Genomic DNA, 12,841 nt, shown 5'->3' with positions numbered 1-12,841 from the left:
CCAAGCCGTGGGAAGCGGCAGGGAAACAAAACTGTCTACTTGATCGATCAGCTTGAGTGCCCGCGAGTCTGGGAGAAAAACTTTCCCGATCCGAGTGTCGAAGCGAGCTCCCAGAAATTCCAGAACCTGAGAGGGCTGAAGATTGCTTTTGGAGAAGTTGATTATCCAGCCGAGTGAAGTGAGGAGGGCTAGTACCCTGTCAACTGCGCGAGTGCACAGGACGGAGGACTTAGCCCTTAGAAGCCAGTCGTCCAGATAAGGATGGACTAAGATTCTGTCCCGGCGGAGTGCAGCCACCATGACTACCATGATCTTGGTAAAAGTGCAGGGAGCAGTGTCAAGGCCGAAGGGAAGAGCCCTGAACTGAAAGTGCTGACCCAGGATATGAAACCGAAGAAATTTTTGATGTTCTTGTAGAATTGGAATGTGGAGGTAAGCCTCAGTCAGGTCGAGGGAAGCTAGAAACTCGCCTGGGCAGACCACTGCTATCACCGCCCTCAGGGTCTCCATTTTGAAACGGGGAACCCTGAGGGCCCGGTTGACCCTTTTGAGATCCAGGATTGGACGGAAGGTATTGTCTTTCTTGGGAACGATGAAGTAAATGGAATACTGGCCGGCACCTTGTTCTTGTACTGGCACCGGAATAAATCGCCCCCAGTTCCTGGAGCCTGTCCAGGGTTTGACAGACCGCAGGCCTCTTGGACGGGCCGCAAGGGGAAACTAGATACAGATCCGAGAGGTCCTGGGCAAACTGTAATGTGTAACGGTGTTCTATCATCTCGAGAACCCAGTGATTGGACGTGATTTTGGCCCACTCCTCGCGAAACAGAGAAAGATGCCCACCTAAGTTTCGTATGGAGGAATGGACTGGCCAGATCTCATTGGGGAGCGGACTTGGTGGCCGGGTGTTGCTGGCTGCCATCTCGGAAGCCTCGACGGCCCCGAGAGGAATGAGACCACGACTGGGACCTGGACACGCCGCCTCTGGGATATGAACCACGCTCCCTGTTGCCGTACCAGCGTTGCCCCCTGAAGCGGGTACGAGTCGGAAAGAAAGGCTTCGATTGTTTAGGGTGGTCCTCCGGAAGCTTATGGACCTTGTTCTCACCCAAGGATTTAATAAGCTGTTCCAGGTCCTCACCAAAAAGCAACTTGCCCTTAAAAGGAAGAGTGCCCAGTTGAGCCTTCGATGAAGAGTCCGCAGACCAATTGCGCAGCCAGAGGAGGCGTCTGGCCGAAACTGCAGAAACCATAGCCTTTACCTGGAAGCGAAGCAAGTCATATAGGGCATCCGCGCCATATGCGAAGGCGCCCTCCAAACGTTCCGCCTGCTCTGCCTCTGCTGAGTGCTGAGTAATTGTTGCATCCACCTAAGGCTTGCCCGCTGCATGAGACTGCTGCAGATTGTCGCCCGGACCCAGAGAGCTAGGACCTCAAAAATCCGCTTCAAATAAAATTCGAGCTTGCGGTCCTGAACATCCCGCAACGCTGTGGCACCCACCACTGGGATGGTGGTATGCTTAGTTACCGCGGTGACCGAAGAGTCCACCTTTGGAATTTTCAGCATGTCCAGGCAGTCCTCGGGAAGCGGGTAGAGCTTATCCATAGACCTCCCGACCCGGAGACCCGTCTCAGGGGCTTCCCATTCCCGTAGGAGAAGCAGTCTATGCATAGGATGGAATGGGAATGTACGCGGCAGTGCCCTAAGTCCCGCCAGGACCGGGTCTGCGTTTGGAGGCATCGCTGCCGCCACAGAATCATCCGGCGGGGCATCAATTCCTAATTCCTGGAGCACAAAAGGAATGAGAGTTTCTAGTTCCTCAAGCTGGAATAAGCATAGGACACAGGGATCGTCGCCCTCAAGCGAGGGGGGCCTGAGCCGAGGCCTCCCCATCGAATTCATCAAGAGGGTCCACGGGGGGCTGTGGGGGGTCCACCCGTACCCGGACAGGGCCATGTGGATCAGGAACCGCGGTGGGAGACGGCGCAGGCATCCGAGGGAGCTTCGGGGGGGGGGGGGGGGGCCATCTCCTCCTGTAGGCTAGCTAAATACCATTTGTGCAGGAGCAGCACAAAATCTGAAGAGAAACGGGCCTGGGACGATTTTTCCCACGGGGGGAGGGTGAGAGAGGCGAGGGGGGTCCGTGTCACCCCCCCGAGAGCGCACCGGGCTCAAATCGGGGGTAAAAGCGGTGAATTCGGCTCCTCTGCCTCTGGAGAAGCACAGCCTGCATCGGGTGAAATACCCAAAATGGCTGCCGTTCCCACGATTTCTCGGGACAGGAACGGTCTTGGCCATGCGTCGAGGAGCCCGACCCCGGGCTCGAGTTACCTGCACCGCCACGGAGGAGCCCTCCCCACCCAGGAGGCATCGGGAGCACAGGCCGGCTTCTCCACAGGCCAGGCACAAGTTAGAGTGCGGCATAAGCAAAAAACACCCAGCCGCGAAGAACAAAAAACAGCTGATAGGGGAGTCCCAGAGGAGAGGAGCAGGAGATCGAACCCCACACTCCCTCCTACAAATGAAAATCTTGCTGCCTTTTTTTTTTTTTTTTTTTTAAACAGTCACAGGGGAATGCGCTTCCCTGAAAGTGCACCCGAGGAATGGACATCCCGGGGCAAGGCAGCAGGCTAAGGGGGAGTGACTGGCACTACCAGTATTGCCCACAAGAAGATCACCGGGAAGGGAACCTAGGCTGAGCAAATCAAGGGGCCAAGCCCCTCTAGGAACCCCAAGAGCGAGTGAGACAGGGCTGGCTCCCTGACACAGTCAATAAAAATGACAGAAATTTAAAGGTAATTTTTTTTTTTTTTTTTTACAAAGAAATCACTTGAAAACAATACTTGCTTGAGCTTGCCCCAGAGAAAAGAATCAAAGAAGAAACCCAGAGGGGAAAAAGGGCAAGCTAACAAGGAACCACAGGGTGAGCTATTCCACCTGCTGGAGACAGACAAATACTGAAGGGCTGCAGGGTAGGCTCTGTCCTCATATAGGATACCCTTTCAGTTTTGGTCTGTCTCCACCTGCTGGAAAGGAGGCTCAGTCCATGGTCTGGACTGATACGGGTACGTACAGGGAAGTGTTTTTGAGCCTTGGATCAAGTACCAACAAGTTATGTCTTAGTCTATTTTTATTTTCATTATCACTATTAATATTTTTATTATTTTTGTTTAATAGTCACTTTTTTAATTCACATTTTAAATTATTTTCATTTGAAGGTTTCTTGGTATTTGTGATTATTTTATTATATTTTATATTTTTAGTATTTTATTATTTTTTTATGTTTTTACACAGGTACCATAGGGCTACTTATATTATTGAACTTTCCTGCTCTCCTTTTGACAATACAGGTATATATCTATCTATATATACCTTGTCATGTTCCACTGGGAGGAATCTGCAGGATATTTCTTTCTCTGTAGCACTCAAACCTCCTCTTTCTTATCAACATTCTGCTCTGAACAGATGTAAGGTCTGGGAAGTTCCTCACCCTGCTTTCAAAACCTCCCCCTCTCCAGAGCCCCCTATGCTTTATGGGAATTAAAGTCATCCTCCTGTTTTGATTATTCTTTTCCTTTGGAAGTTTCTCCCAGGTTTTTCATCCTGTCTGGATTCCTCTATTGGCTCTCTTATGCAACCTCTCCAAGGGTATATAGTAACAATCACAACATATATATATGATTTTTAAACGTCTTACTGTTTTATTTTTACTGTTTGTTTAGATTTTGATTGTATTGTATTTTTGTAGATTAAGAGTGCAGCCCCTGATGCAGGCATTAGCCGAAATATGGCCATATTGGGCTTTTTCTAACACGATCTAGGTTTTCTGTATTTCTTCATATATGTTTTTATAATTTTTTTTGCAATAAAGGTCTCTGCATATACTTTTTTTTATTTGTTTTTATCATTTTTATGATATTTGTTTTCTATATTATTTACTGTATGTTATTTATTTTTTTTACAGTGCCTTTTTTACCTTATACTGCTCTGCTTTGATTGCTACAGTTAATAAAAGCTCAGTTTTCTGTGAAAGGATGTGTAGAGAATGTACTAAAGGGGTAAACTACTGATATAAACTGTGTGAGGTAAAAGCTTCTTACTTTCATTGCAAGGCACATTCTCTAGAACCTCCTGGATAAGCCTCTTTTCGTTGAGCTGGAACGCCATGACGATGGCAGCTGTGAACTCCTTTCGCCGCAGCATTTTGTGCACATTGCTGGGAGTGATGTCCAGATCAAGTTCAAAGGGGTCAAAAATCATCCCAGACTCAAGGGAGTATATGAGGAGACCCTCAGTGGTGGTCGCAGCCCAGCTACGGCCTGTAATGGAAGAAGGAGCACATTTTGGGAGCTTTCATAAGATTTACAAATACTGTCTAGTTTGGAAATAGGAAAGATGTGAAAAGCCTAACCCAGACACTCTGAGCATCTTATACTAATATACACAGAACAGTCTACACTAAAAAAATATTACCATCAAATTATAACACAGCTTTAACATATACCTCATTTTTCCTATATTTGTAACACCAAGAATATACCTTCAAAGTCATCAAATTCCTCTTGCTGCATGCAAACCAGAATGTATTATGATAGTTTTAATGCCAAGTTTATGCTAGATATCATAACAGCTTATGAGCAGAGATTATGTACCTGTGGGGGAGAAGCGAAGGCAAGTCACTCTTATCTCTGGTTTAAAGTGCCGGGAACTCATATCACCTGCAAAGAAATGTATTGCCCATCATCTATAGTTGTGCTATTCATCTAAAAGTTAAATACAAAGTCAGGACTCAAGAAAAAATTACCTGTTACCTGGGTTTTTATTCAAAGTTAAAAATTCATTTGTATAAGCACTGCTCAGAACACTTTGTATGCCGAATTAGGTGCTGAGGAAGAGGAGAATAACACATCCTTAAAAGTGTTCAAGTCAAAGTATTTGTGGATTTGCTGAGAATTTAAATGTAACTGAGAATTTTTGCTAATTTGTGTCATTTCCTGTTCTATTAGTTCTCCACACCAGTCTGGACTTGAGGGTGATGGCCTCTGACACTGCAGCATGAGACCAATAAAAGTGAGCTATGTTCCGCATATGATCTTGCTGTGCAGCTTCTGCTCTACTCCAGTTGAGAATACTCCCAAAGCCTTACAACTGAAAGATATTAGCTGAGCACATGACTCAAAATAGATATTTCATAAAACCCTGAATATACTGCACTAAAAACAAAAAAAATGACAGTCACTTCCAGGGTAGCTTGGTCTAAGCTAGTGGGAAGAAGTAATATAACATGAATTGTCAAGAGTTAAGTCCATCCCATTCTAGAGCATTCTACCAGCAGGAAAGTACTTTAATTGGGTGGGAAATACTGTAGCTTCAATTACAGGTGTTCCAAAGGAAGACCCCATATCTTGATTCTGTGGTAACTTGGAAGGAGGATGCAAGAAACACCAGAACATCACCATGAATATTCCTTCTAGAGAAGCTTCAACCTTCGTTGCAAACAATGCTGTAGTGGCATATGCTTTAATACATTTTGGTATTGCTATGTTTCAGAAATACATCCTTTAACCCACTTGTATATAGCTGACAATCCCTTATTGTCAGCTATATACAGCACAAATAGCTGCTCTGTGTTATGAAATACTTTGATATTTTCCAAATAAATATAAAATTCAACAGCTACTTTAACATCTAGAGAATACAATTGTTTCTCCTTTGTTTTATTAATACTTAATGATTTCAAACTACTGATTTTATACCAAGGTAATGTATATTATTTTTTATTTTATTATCTCTACTCTTACTATACTGCCACTGTTTAAATTTTATGATTTAGCTTACTATTTTAAGTTTACTATTTTATTTATTTACATTATGAAATTATGTATCTACTTCCTTTCTTCTTTTGGAAATGCAAATATTGTTAAATGAATATTTGTTAACTACTGTAAACCGATTTGATATGCTCGCATGAAAAATCGGTATATAAAAACTATTAAATAAATAAATACTAGGCTCTTAAATCGCAATCTTTTGATTTATATGGAAGTTAGAATTTATCTAGGGAATGAAACCTAGAAAATTTCTCAAAACCTCTCTCAGATTCTTACAAGTCCTATATTTAATTCAACACCAAGACCCCTTCCCATGTTTTATCACCAAATTTTGTAATAATCCAAATAGTTACCAAAATTAAGGCTGTTTGAACATTCACCTACTTCATGCTCAATGTGACAATTGTAACCATGGACACTCCATGAAAGTTACTTCAGCCTGATTCAGCCATATTACAGATGTTGGGGGTGTAACCATGGTTGCTTCATGCAAATTATCCCAGTCTTCTTGGAAGGCTGAAGCAGTCATATGGCTAATATAGAGTTGTAACTATGGCATTATGTGCAGGTTACCCCCAGCCTTAGAAGCCTGATGCAGCAATACTGTCATTATACTGTCATCTTACCCTGCTAGGCGCCGCGCGCCGAAGGAGCGCGACAAAGGGGCCTGCCCCTTTGTCTCACCCCTTCGTAGAGCCCCTAGGAGGCCCCGAGCCATACCCGCGGAATAACCGAATTCTTCAACAAAGGCAACAGCCAGCAAAGATACAGATTTAACCGTTTCAGCCTTATGGAATAAAAGTCAGCCTCCCCAGCAAGCTCCCCAACAAGCGTCCAGCACTCATCCAGCATCCAGCCTCTCCAGCAAGCGTCCAGCACTCATCCAGCCTCTCCAACAAGCGTCCAGCATTCATCCAGCCTCTCCAACAAGCGTCCAGCACTCACCCAGCCTCTCCAACAAGCGTCCAGCACTCATCCAGCCTCTCCAACAAGCGTCCAGCCTCTCCAACAAGCGTCCAGCACTCATCCAGCCTCTCCAACAAGCGTCCAGCACTCACCCAGCCTCTCCAACAAGCGTCCAGCACTCATCCAGCCTCTCCAACAAGCGTCCAGCATTCATCCAGCCTCTCCAACAAGCATCCAGCACTCATCCAGCATCCAGCCTCTCTAACAAGCATCCAGCACTCATCCAGCATCCAGCCTCTCCAGCAAGCGTCCAGCATTCATCCAGCCTCTCCAACAAGCGTCCAGCATTCATCCAGCCTCTCCAACAAGCATCCAGCATTCATCCAGCCTCTCCAACAAGCATCCAGCACTCATCCAGCATCCAGCCTCTCTAACAAGCATCCAGCACTCATCCAGCATCCAGCCTCTCCAGCAAGCGTCCAGCATTCATCCAGCCTCTCCAACAAGCGTCCAGCATTCATCCAGCCTCTCCAACAAGCATCCAGCACTCATCCAGCATCCAGCCTCTCCAGCAAGCGTCCAGCATTCATCCAGCCTCTCCAACAAGCCACAAACATTCATACAACGTAGACCCCACAAATGGCCCCATTTTTCACAATTCCAATTCTCCAACATAATACTCCACCTAAAAGAATTTCTTTCCGACATGCCCAACAACACAACCTTAAATCCCTCTCTTCAATTTTAATCACTCCTTCCACACAACTTCTAGGCCTCACCCTTTTCTCTTTAAGCCTCTTCAATGCTCAATCCCTCACGAAAAAGTCTGTAATATTGAATGACTACTTCATCGATGTGAAACCGGAGATATGTGCAATTACCGAAACATGGTTAAAACCATCAGACACAGCAATAATTAATCAACTACCTACAGAGGTGTACGACTTCTTCTCGCTACCTCGTCATAAAAAAAAGGGAGGAGGCATTCTCTTAGCAACTAAAAAGGACCTCAGATTCTCGCTACAGCAATCCAATTCCAACTCAAAACTTGAATTCGGCTTCTTCACCTCAGACAAGCTACAAATCCTTCTCGTATATGCCCCCCCGGGACTCTTGGAATCAGATGCCTCACCACTGGTTGAATTAACCTCTGCCCTCATCAACTTTGACTCGCCAGCCATCATTCTAGGGGATTTCAACATGCACGTTGATAACCCTACCCCTTCACCCAACTGTGAAACTCTACTCACAGCTCTCACAGCGCTAGGCTTCACTCAATTAGTTAATAAACCTACCCACAAAGCCGGCCACACGTTAGACCTGATCTTCGTTAACACTTCAATCAAGCCCATATCTATACCTAATTGCACAAAGGTCCCGTGGTCAGATCACTACCTAATAACTACTTCATTCTCTATAAAAGATACCAACCCGGCTTGCATTCCTTTGCCCTCCTTCAAATATAGGAAAACTTGCTCCCCAGAAGACCTTAATAATCACCTATCTCCACTACTCCACCAACTAGACCTTACGGATCCGAACGCAGCACTTCAATCTTGGAACACAATCACCGAAACTATAGCCAACAAGCTATGCCCTCTTATCACAAAAAAACCACACCAGAATTCCTCCAAAAGACAGCCATGGTTCTCAGCAGAATTAAGAAAGCTCAAACTCCAACTAAGACAAAATGAGGCTAAATGGCGCAAAAACCCAGGAACCAACACCCTTTCAATCTACAAATCATCTCTGCATCAATGTGGGAAATATGTGCTTGCCAGCAAGCCATTTCAGGGTTTAAACATTAACTTCCCTTCTCCCTGACATTTGCCTGAATAAAAGCATCACTTGTGCTTAAGTCTCTGCCAAGGAAAGGATACCTGACTTCATGTATTTCTCTGGCTTATAATTAATCCTGATAGCCTGAAAGTAGGGCTGGGTTTTCCCTAGTCAGAGGCAGGACAAAGTCAGGAGGTATAGATTTCAGCAGCCAATGATATGATCCGTGCACACCCCCTGAGCCAAAGCCAATGGTGTAATGACTCTTCTGTTGCTATGGGAAAGTAGCCAATCATGTAATGACACATCATCTGCCTTTGTATGAATGTACAATAAAAGGAAGAGGCTCTGAGGACAAACTCTCTTTGCCTTCTCTCTTCCTGCCTGCCATGAAAGCTGTCTGAGGCCTCTTCATTACTCCTACACATCAATACAAATCAAGCACCCTAAGATCCAAGAGGGACTACTACGCCTCGAAGATACACGACCTTGTTTTCGATGCCAAAGCCCTCTTCAGCTATGTAGCCAACCTCACACAAGTAAACCAACCAGAGATTACACATGACCAAGCTCAATCAAAAGCAGAAGAATTAGCTCTATTCTTCAACAACAAAATCAATACTCTCCTATCGCAGCTCCCCACAAACCCCACTGTTCAACTAACCACTCCTCAACCCTCAATCAACTACACTCGCTTAGAAGAACTTGACAACTTCATCCGCCGAGATCCAAGGAATTCTAAGGAAAATGAAACCATCTTCTCATCCCTCGGATCACATCCCAGCCAAACTACTACTAGCAATTCCAGAATCCATCTCCAAAACCCTGGCAGACATCATAAATTGCTCCCTCACACAAGGATTCTACCCGGACAACCTCAAACTTGCCTCACTCAAACCCCTTCTCAAAAAACCAAATCTCGACCCAAACGATCCTAATAATTTTAGACCGATAGCTAACCTCCCATTCATAGCCAAGATAATGGAAAAATTGGTAAACTCACGACTCTCAAACCACATTGAAGACAACAACCTTCTATTTCCATCACAATACGGATTTCGTAAAACCTTAAGCACGGAAGCCCTCCTCATCTCTATGACTGACCACATCATCCTAGGATTAGACAAAGGACAAGCCTTCCTTCTGATACTACTCGACCTATCGTCTGCATTTGACACGGTCAATCACTCCCTTCTCGTCAACCAATTATCAGCCATAGGTATCTCAGGCACTGCCCTATCATGGTTCAGAACCTTCCTCAGCAACAGAGGTTATAAGGTTAAGATTCATAATAAAGAATCCTCTATACACCCCGCATCAGTAGGAGTCCCTCAGGGCTCATCCCTGTCTCCTACCTTGTTTAACATTTATCTATTACCCTTATGTAAACTTCTCACTGACCTCAATCTCAAACATTTTCTCTACGCTGACGATATTCAGGTCCTGATCCCCATCGAAGAGTCGCTCGCTAAAACACTGTTGCACTGGGAATCCTGCCTCCAAAATATCAAACAACTTCTTACAAGTCTCAACCTGATACTAAATTCATCAAAAACAGAACTTCTACTCATCACACCAGAAAACAGCTCCATCTCATACACCCATCCCACCGTACCAAACACCACACAAGTGAGAGATCTAGGAGTTCAAATTGACAATCACCTAAACCTGAAAGCTAACATCAACAAAACCACCAGAGACTGCTTTTATAAGCTCCAAGTGCTGAAAAGAATACGACCCCTCTTCCACACACATGACTTCAGAACAATCCTACAATCAATCATTTTCGCAAAAATGGACTATTGTAACACCATCATGCTTGGTCTCCCTTCATCACACACCAAACCATTACAAATGGTCCAAAATGCCTCCGCCCGTATACTCACCAACACCAGGAGAAGAGAACACATAACACCTATCTTGATGGACCTCCATTGGCTGCCCATCCACTTCAGAATAATCTACAAGGCCATTCTCACCATTTTCAAAAACATCCATCAATTAGCCCCAATCGATCTACATATCCCCCTCAGATTACACCATTCCACAAGACCGACAAGAGATGCTTACAAAGGATCACTTCAAGTACCTCCAGCCAAGACTACCAGACACATCACGCTCAGAGATCGGGCATTCTCCACAGCCGGTCCAACATTATGGAACTCCATTCCCCCGGATCTTAGAATGGAACCCAACATCTCAACATTCAAGAAAAGACTCAAGACGTGGCTGTTCACGCAGGCCTTTCCTAACTCCAATTCCATCTAACTTCCTTCTTTCAACACGCTCCGCTAGCATTAGCGTTAATAGCCACCTCTTACAATGTTATTTATACTTATATATAACTATCTGATCTTCATTTCCCTTCTCATTCCAAGTTATTGTTTTCCTTGTTATATGTAACTGCTTTTCTGCACTATTGTTTAAATGGTAAAGTTTATTATAATTACACCCCTGTTTCTTGTGAACCAGCATGATGGGACCACCGTCTTGAATGTTGGTATATAAAAAAGTTAAATAAAAAATAAATAAATTATCAACACTTGTATTCTCTTCTCTTTGGCCCTCTAAAACTTCAGATGACTGAGAAACACAACAGCCTTTTTTCTCATTTCTCCCCAACTGCCTTTATCACTGCACTATGTGTCTGTCTCAAGGAAGTTTACATTCTGTGCTAGCAAGTTATGTGAGGCATCTACAATGTCTCAGTAAAGAAGTATTTTCTCATGTTTCCTCTGAACCAGTATGAAAATATGTTGATGATAGAGGACAACCAGAAGCCTCAAAAAGTTTAATACTGAGAGACGGGGAGGAACCTGACGAACGGTTCTTGACAAGACAGTGCTTGGAGCTTGGAGATGCGACGAGCCGAACAGACTTCCACTAGATATGCAGTCTTCAAGGTTAGTAGTCTGAGGGACAGGCCACGGGTGGGTCTGAAGGAGGCTTCTGCTAGGAAGTCTAAGACTAGATTGAGATTCCATAAGGGTACCGGCCACTTTAGGGGTGGTCGGATCTGCTTGACCCCTTTCAGGAAGTGGGAGACGTCCAGGTGAGAGGCTAGGCTGCTGCCCTCCACACCTTGGCTCTGCAGCAGGCCAATGTGGCCACCTGTACTTTGATGGAATTGAGGGACAACCCCTTCTGTAGGCCATTCTGCAAGAACTCAAGAATTGTGGGGATTTTGACTGTCCGTGGGAGGATGTCGCGGCCTTCACACCAGGCTTCGAATATTCTCCATATTCATATGTAGGTTAGAGATGTGGAAAACTTGCGTGCTCGGAGCAGAGTGTCAATCACCGCCCCCGAGTATCCGCTTTTCTTCAGGCATGTCCTCTCAATGGTCAGACCGTAAGAGAGAATAGAGTTGGGTCTTCATGGAGGATCGGGCCTTGTTGGAGCAGATCCCTGTGTGGAGGTAGAGGGAGAGGGCTCCCTGTCAGTAGTCTTCGCATGTCTGCGTACCACGGCCTTCTTGGCCAGTCCAGGGCCACTAGAAGTACCGGTCCCCTGTGGTGTTGTATCCTGCGGATGATCCCGCCCAGTAGCGGCTAGGGAGGGAAGGCGTAAAGCAGGACTTCCTGTGGCCAGACCTGGATGAGGGCATTGATCCCTTGGGATTGTGGGTCCCGTCTGCGACTGAAGAAGTTGGGAACTTGGGCGTTGGACCGGGTTGCCAGGAGGTCCATGACTGGTGTTCCCCAGCGGTTTACTATCAACTGAAAGGCTGTGGCAGACAGCCTCCATTCCCCTGAGTGTAGACTTTCCCTGCTGAGGTAGACCGCAGTGATGTTATCTTTTTCCGCGATGTGGGCGGCTGAAATCTCTTGTAGGTTTGATTCCGCCCACTCCATTAGGGGTTCTATTTCCAGGGCCACCTGTTGGCTTCTGGTTCCTCCCTATTGGTTGATGTAGGCCACTGTTGTGGCGTTGTCCAACATGACTCTGACCGATTTGCCCCGGAGTCTGTGACTGAACCGCAGGCAGGCTAGCCTGACTGCCCGTGCTTCCTGTCGGTTGATGTTCCATCCTCTTTCTTGTCCCATTGCCCCTGGGCGGTCAGTTCTTGGCAGTGGGCTCCCCATCCTCGTAGACTCGCATCCGTGGTGAGCAGGATCCAGGTTGGCGGAGATAGCCTTACTCCCTTGCTCAGGTGGTCTGCTTGTAGCCATCATTGTAGCTGGGTTTGAACTTCCTCCAGGAGCTGCAGTCAAACGGAGTAGTTCTGGGACATCAGATTCCATCGTGACAGCAGGGAACGCTGTAGGGGCCGCATGTGTGCTCTTGCCCATGGGGCCACTTCCAGTGTGGATGACATGAGGCC

General features: G+C 45.8%; 1 protein-coding gene across 2 annotated transcripts in view; it reads right to left on the bottom strand.

Annotated features, from left to right (window-relative positions):
- Window positions 1–12,841, bottom strand: part of PWP2 (PWP2 small subunit processome component) — a 140,510-nt gene that overhangs the window by 22,751 nt on the left and 104,918 nt on the right. For both annotated transcript variants that reach the window (XM_029577740.1, XM_029577742.1), the window contains exons 17-18: window positions 4,654–4,719; window positions 4,102–4,320 (exon numbers count right to left, since the gene is read on the bottom strand). In XM_029577740.1, coding sequence (XP_029433600.1) covers window positions 4,102–4,320; window positions 4,654–4,719 — 285 coding nt within the window. The remainder of the gene's footprint in view (window positions 1–4,101; window positions 4,321–4,653; window positions 4,720–12,841) is intronic.

The sequence above is a fragment of the Rhinatrema bivittatum genome, chromosome 15 (assembly GCF_901001135.1).
Source record: "Rhinatrema bivittatum chromosome 15, aRhiBiv1.1, whole genome shotgun sequence".
NCBI lineage: Eukaryota > Metazoa > Chordata > Amphibia > Gymnophiona > Rhinatrematidae > Rhinatrema > Rhinatrema bivittatum.
The sequence above is the reverse complement of the archived record's forward strand: the minus strand, read 5'-3'. Positions and strand labels throughout refer to the sequence as shown.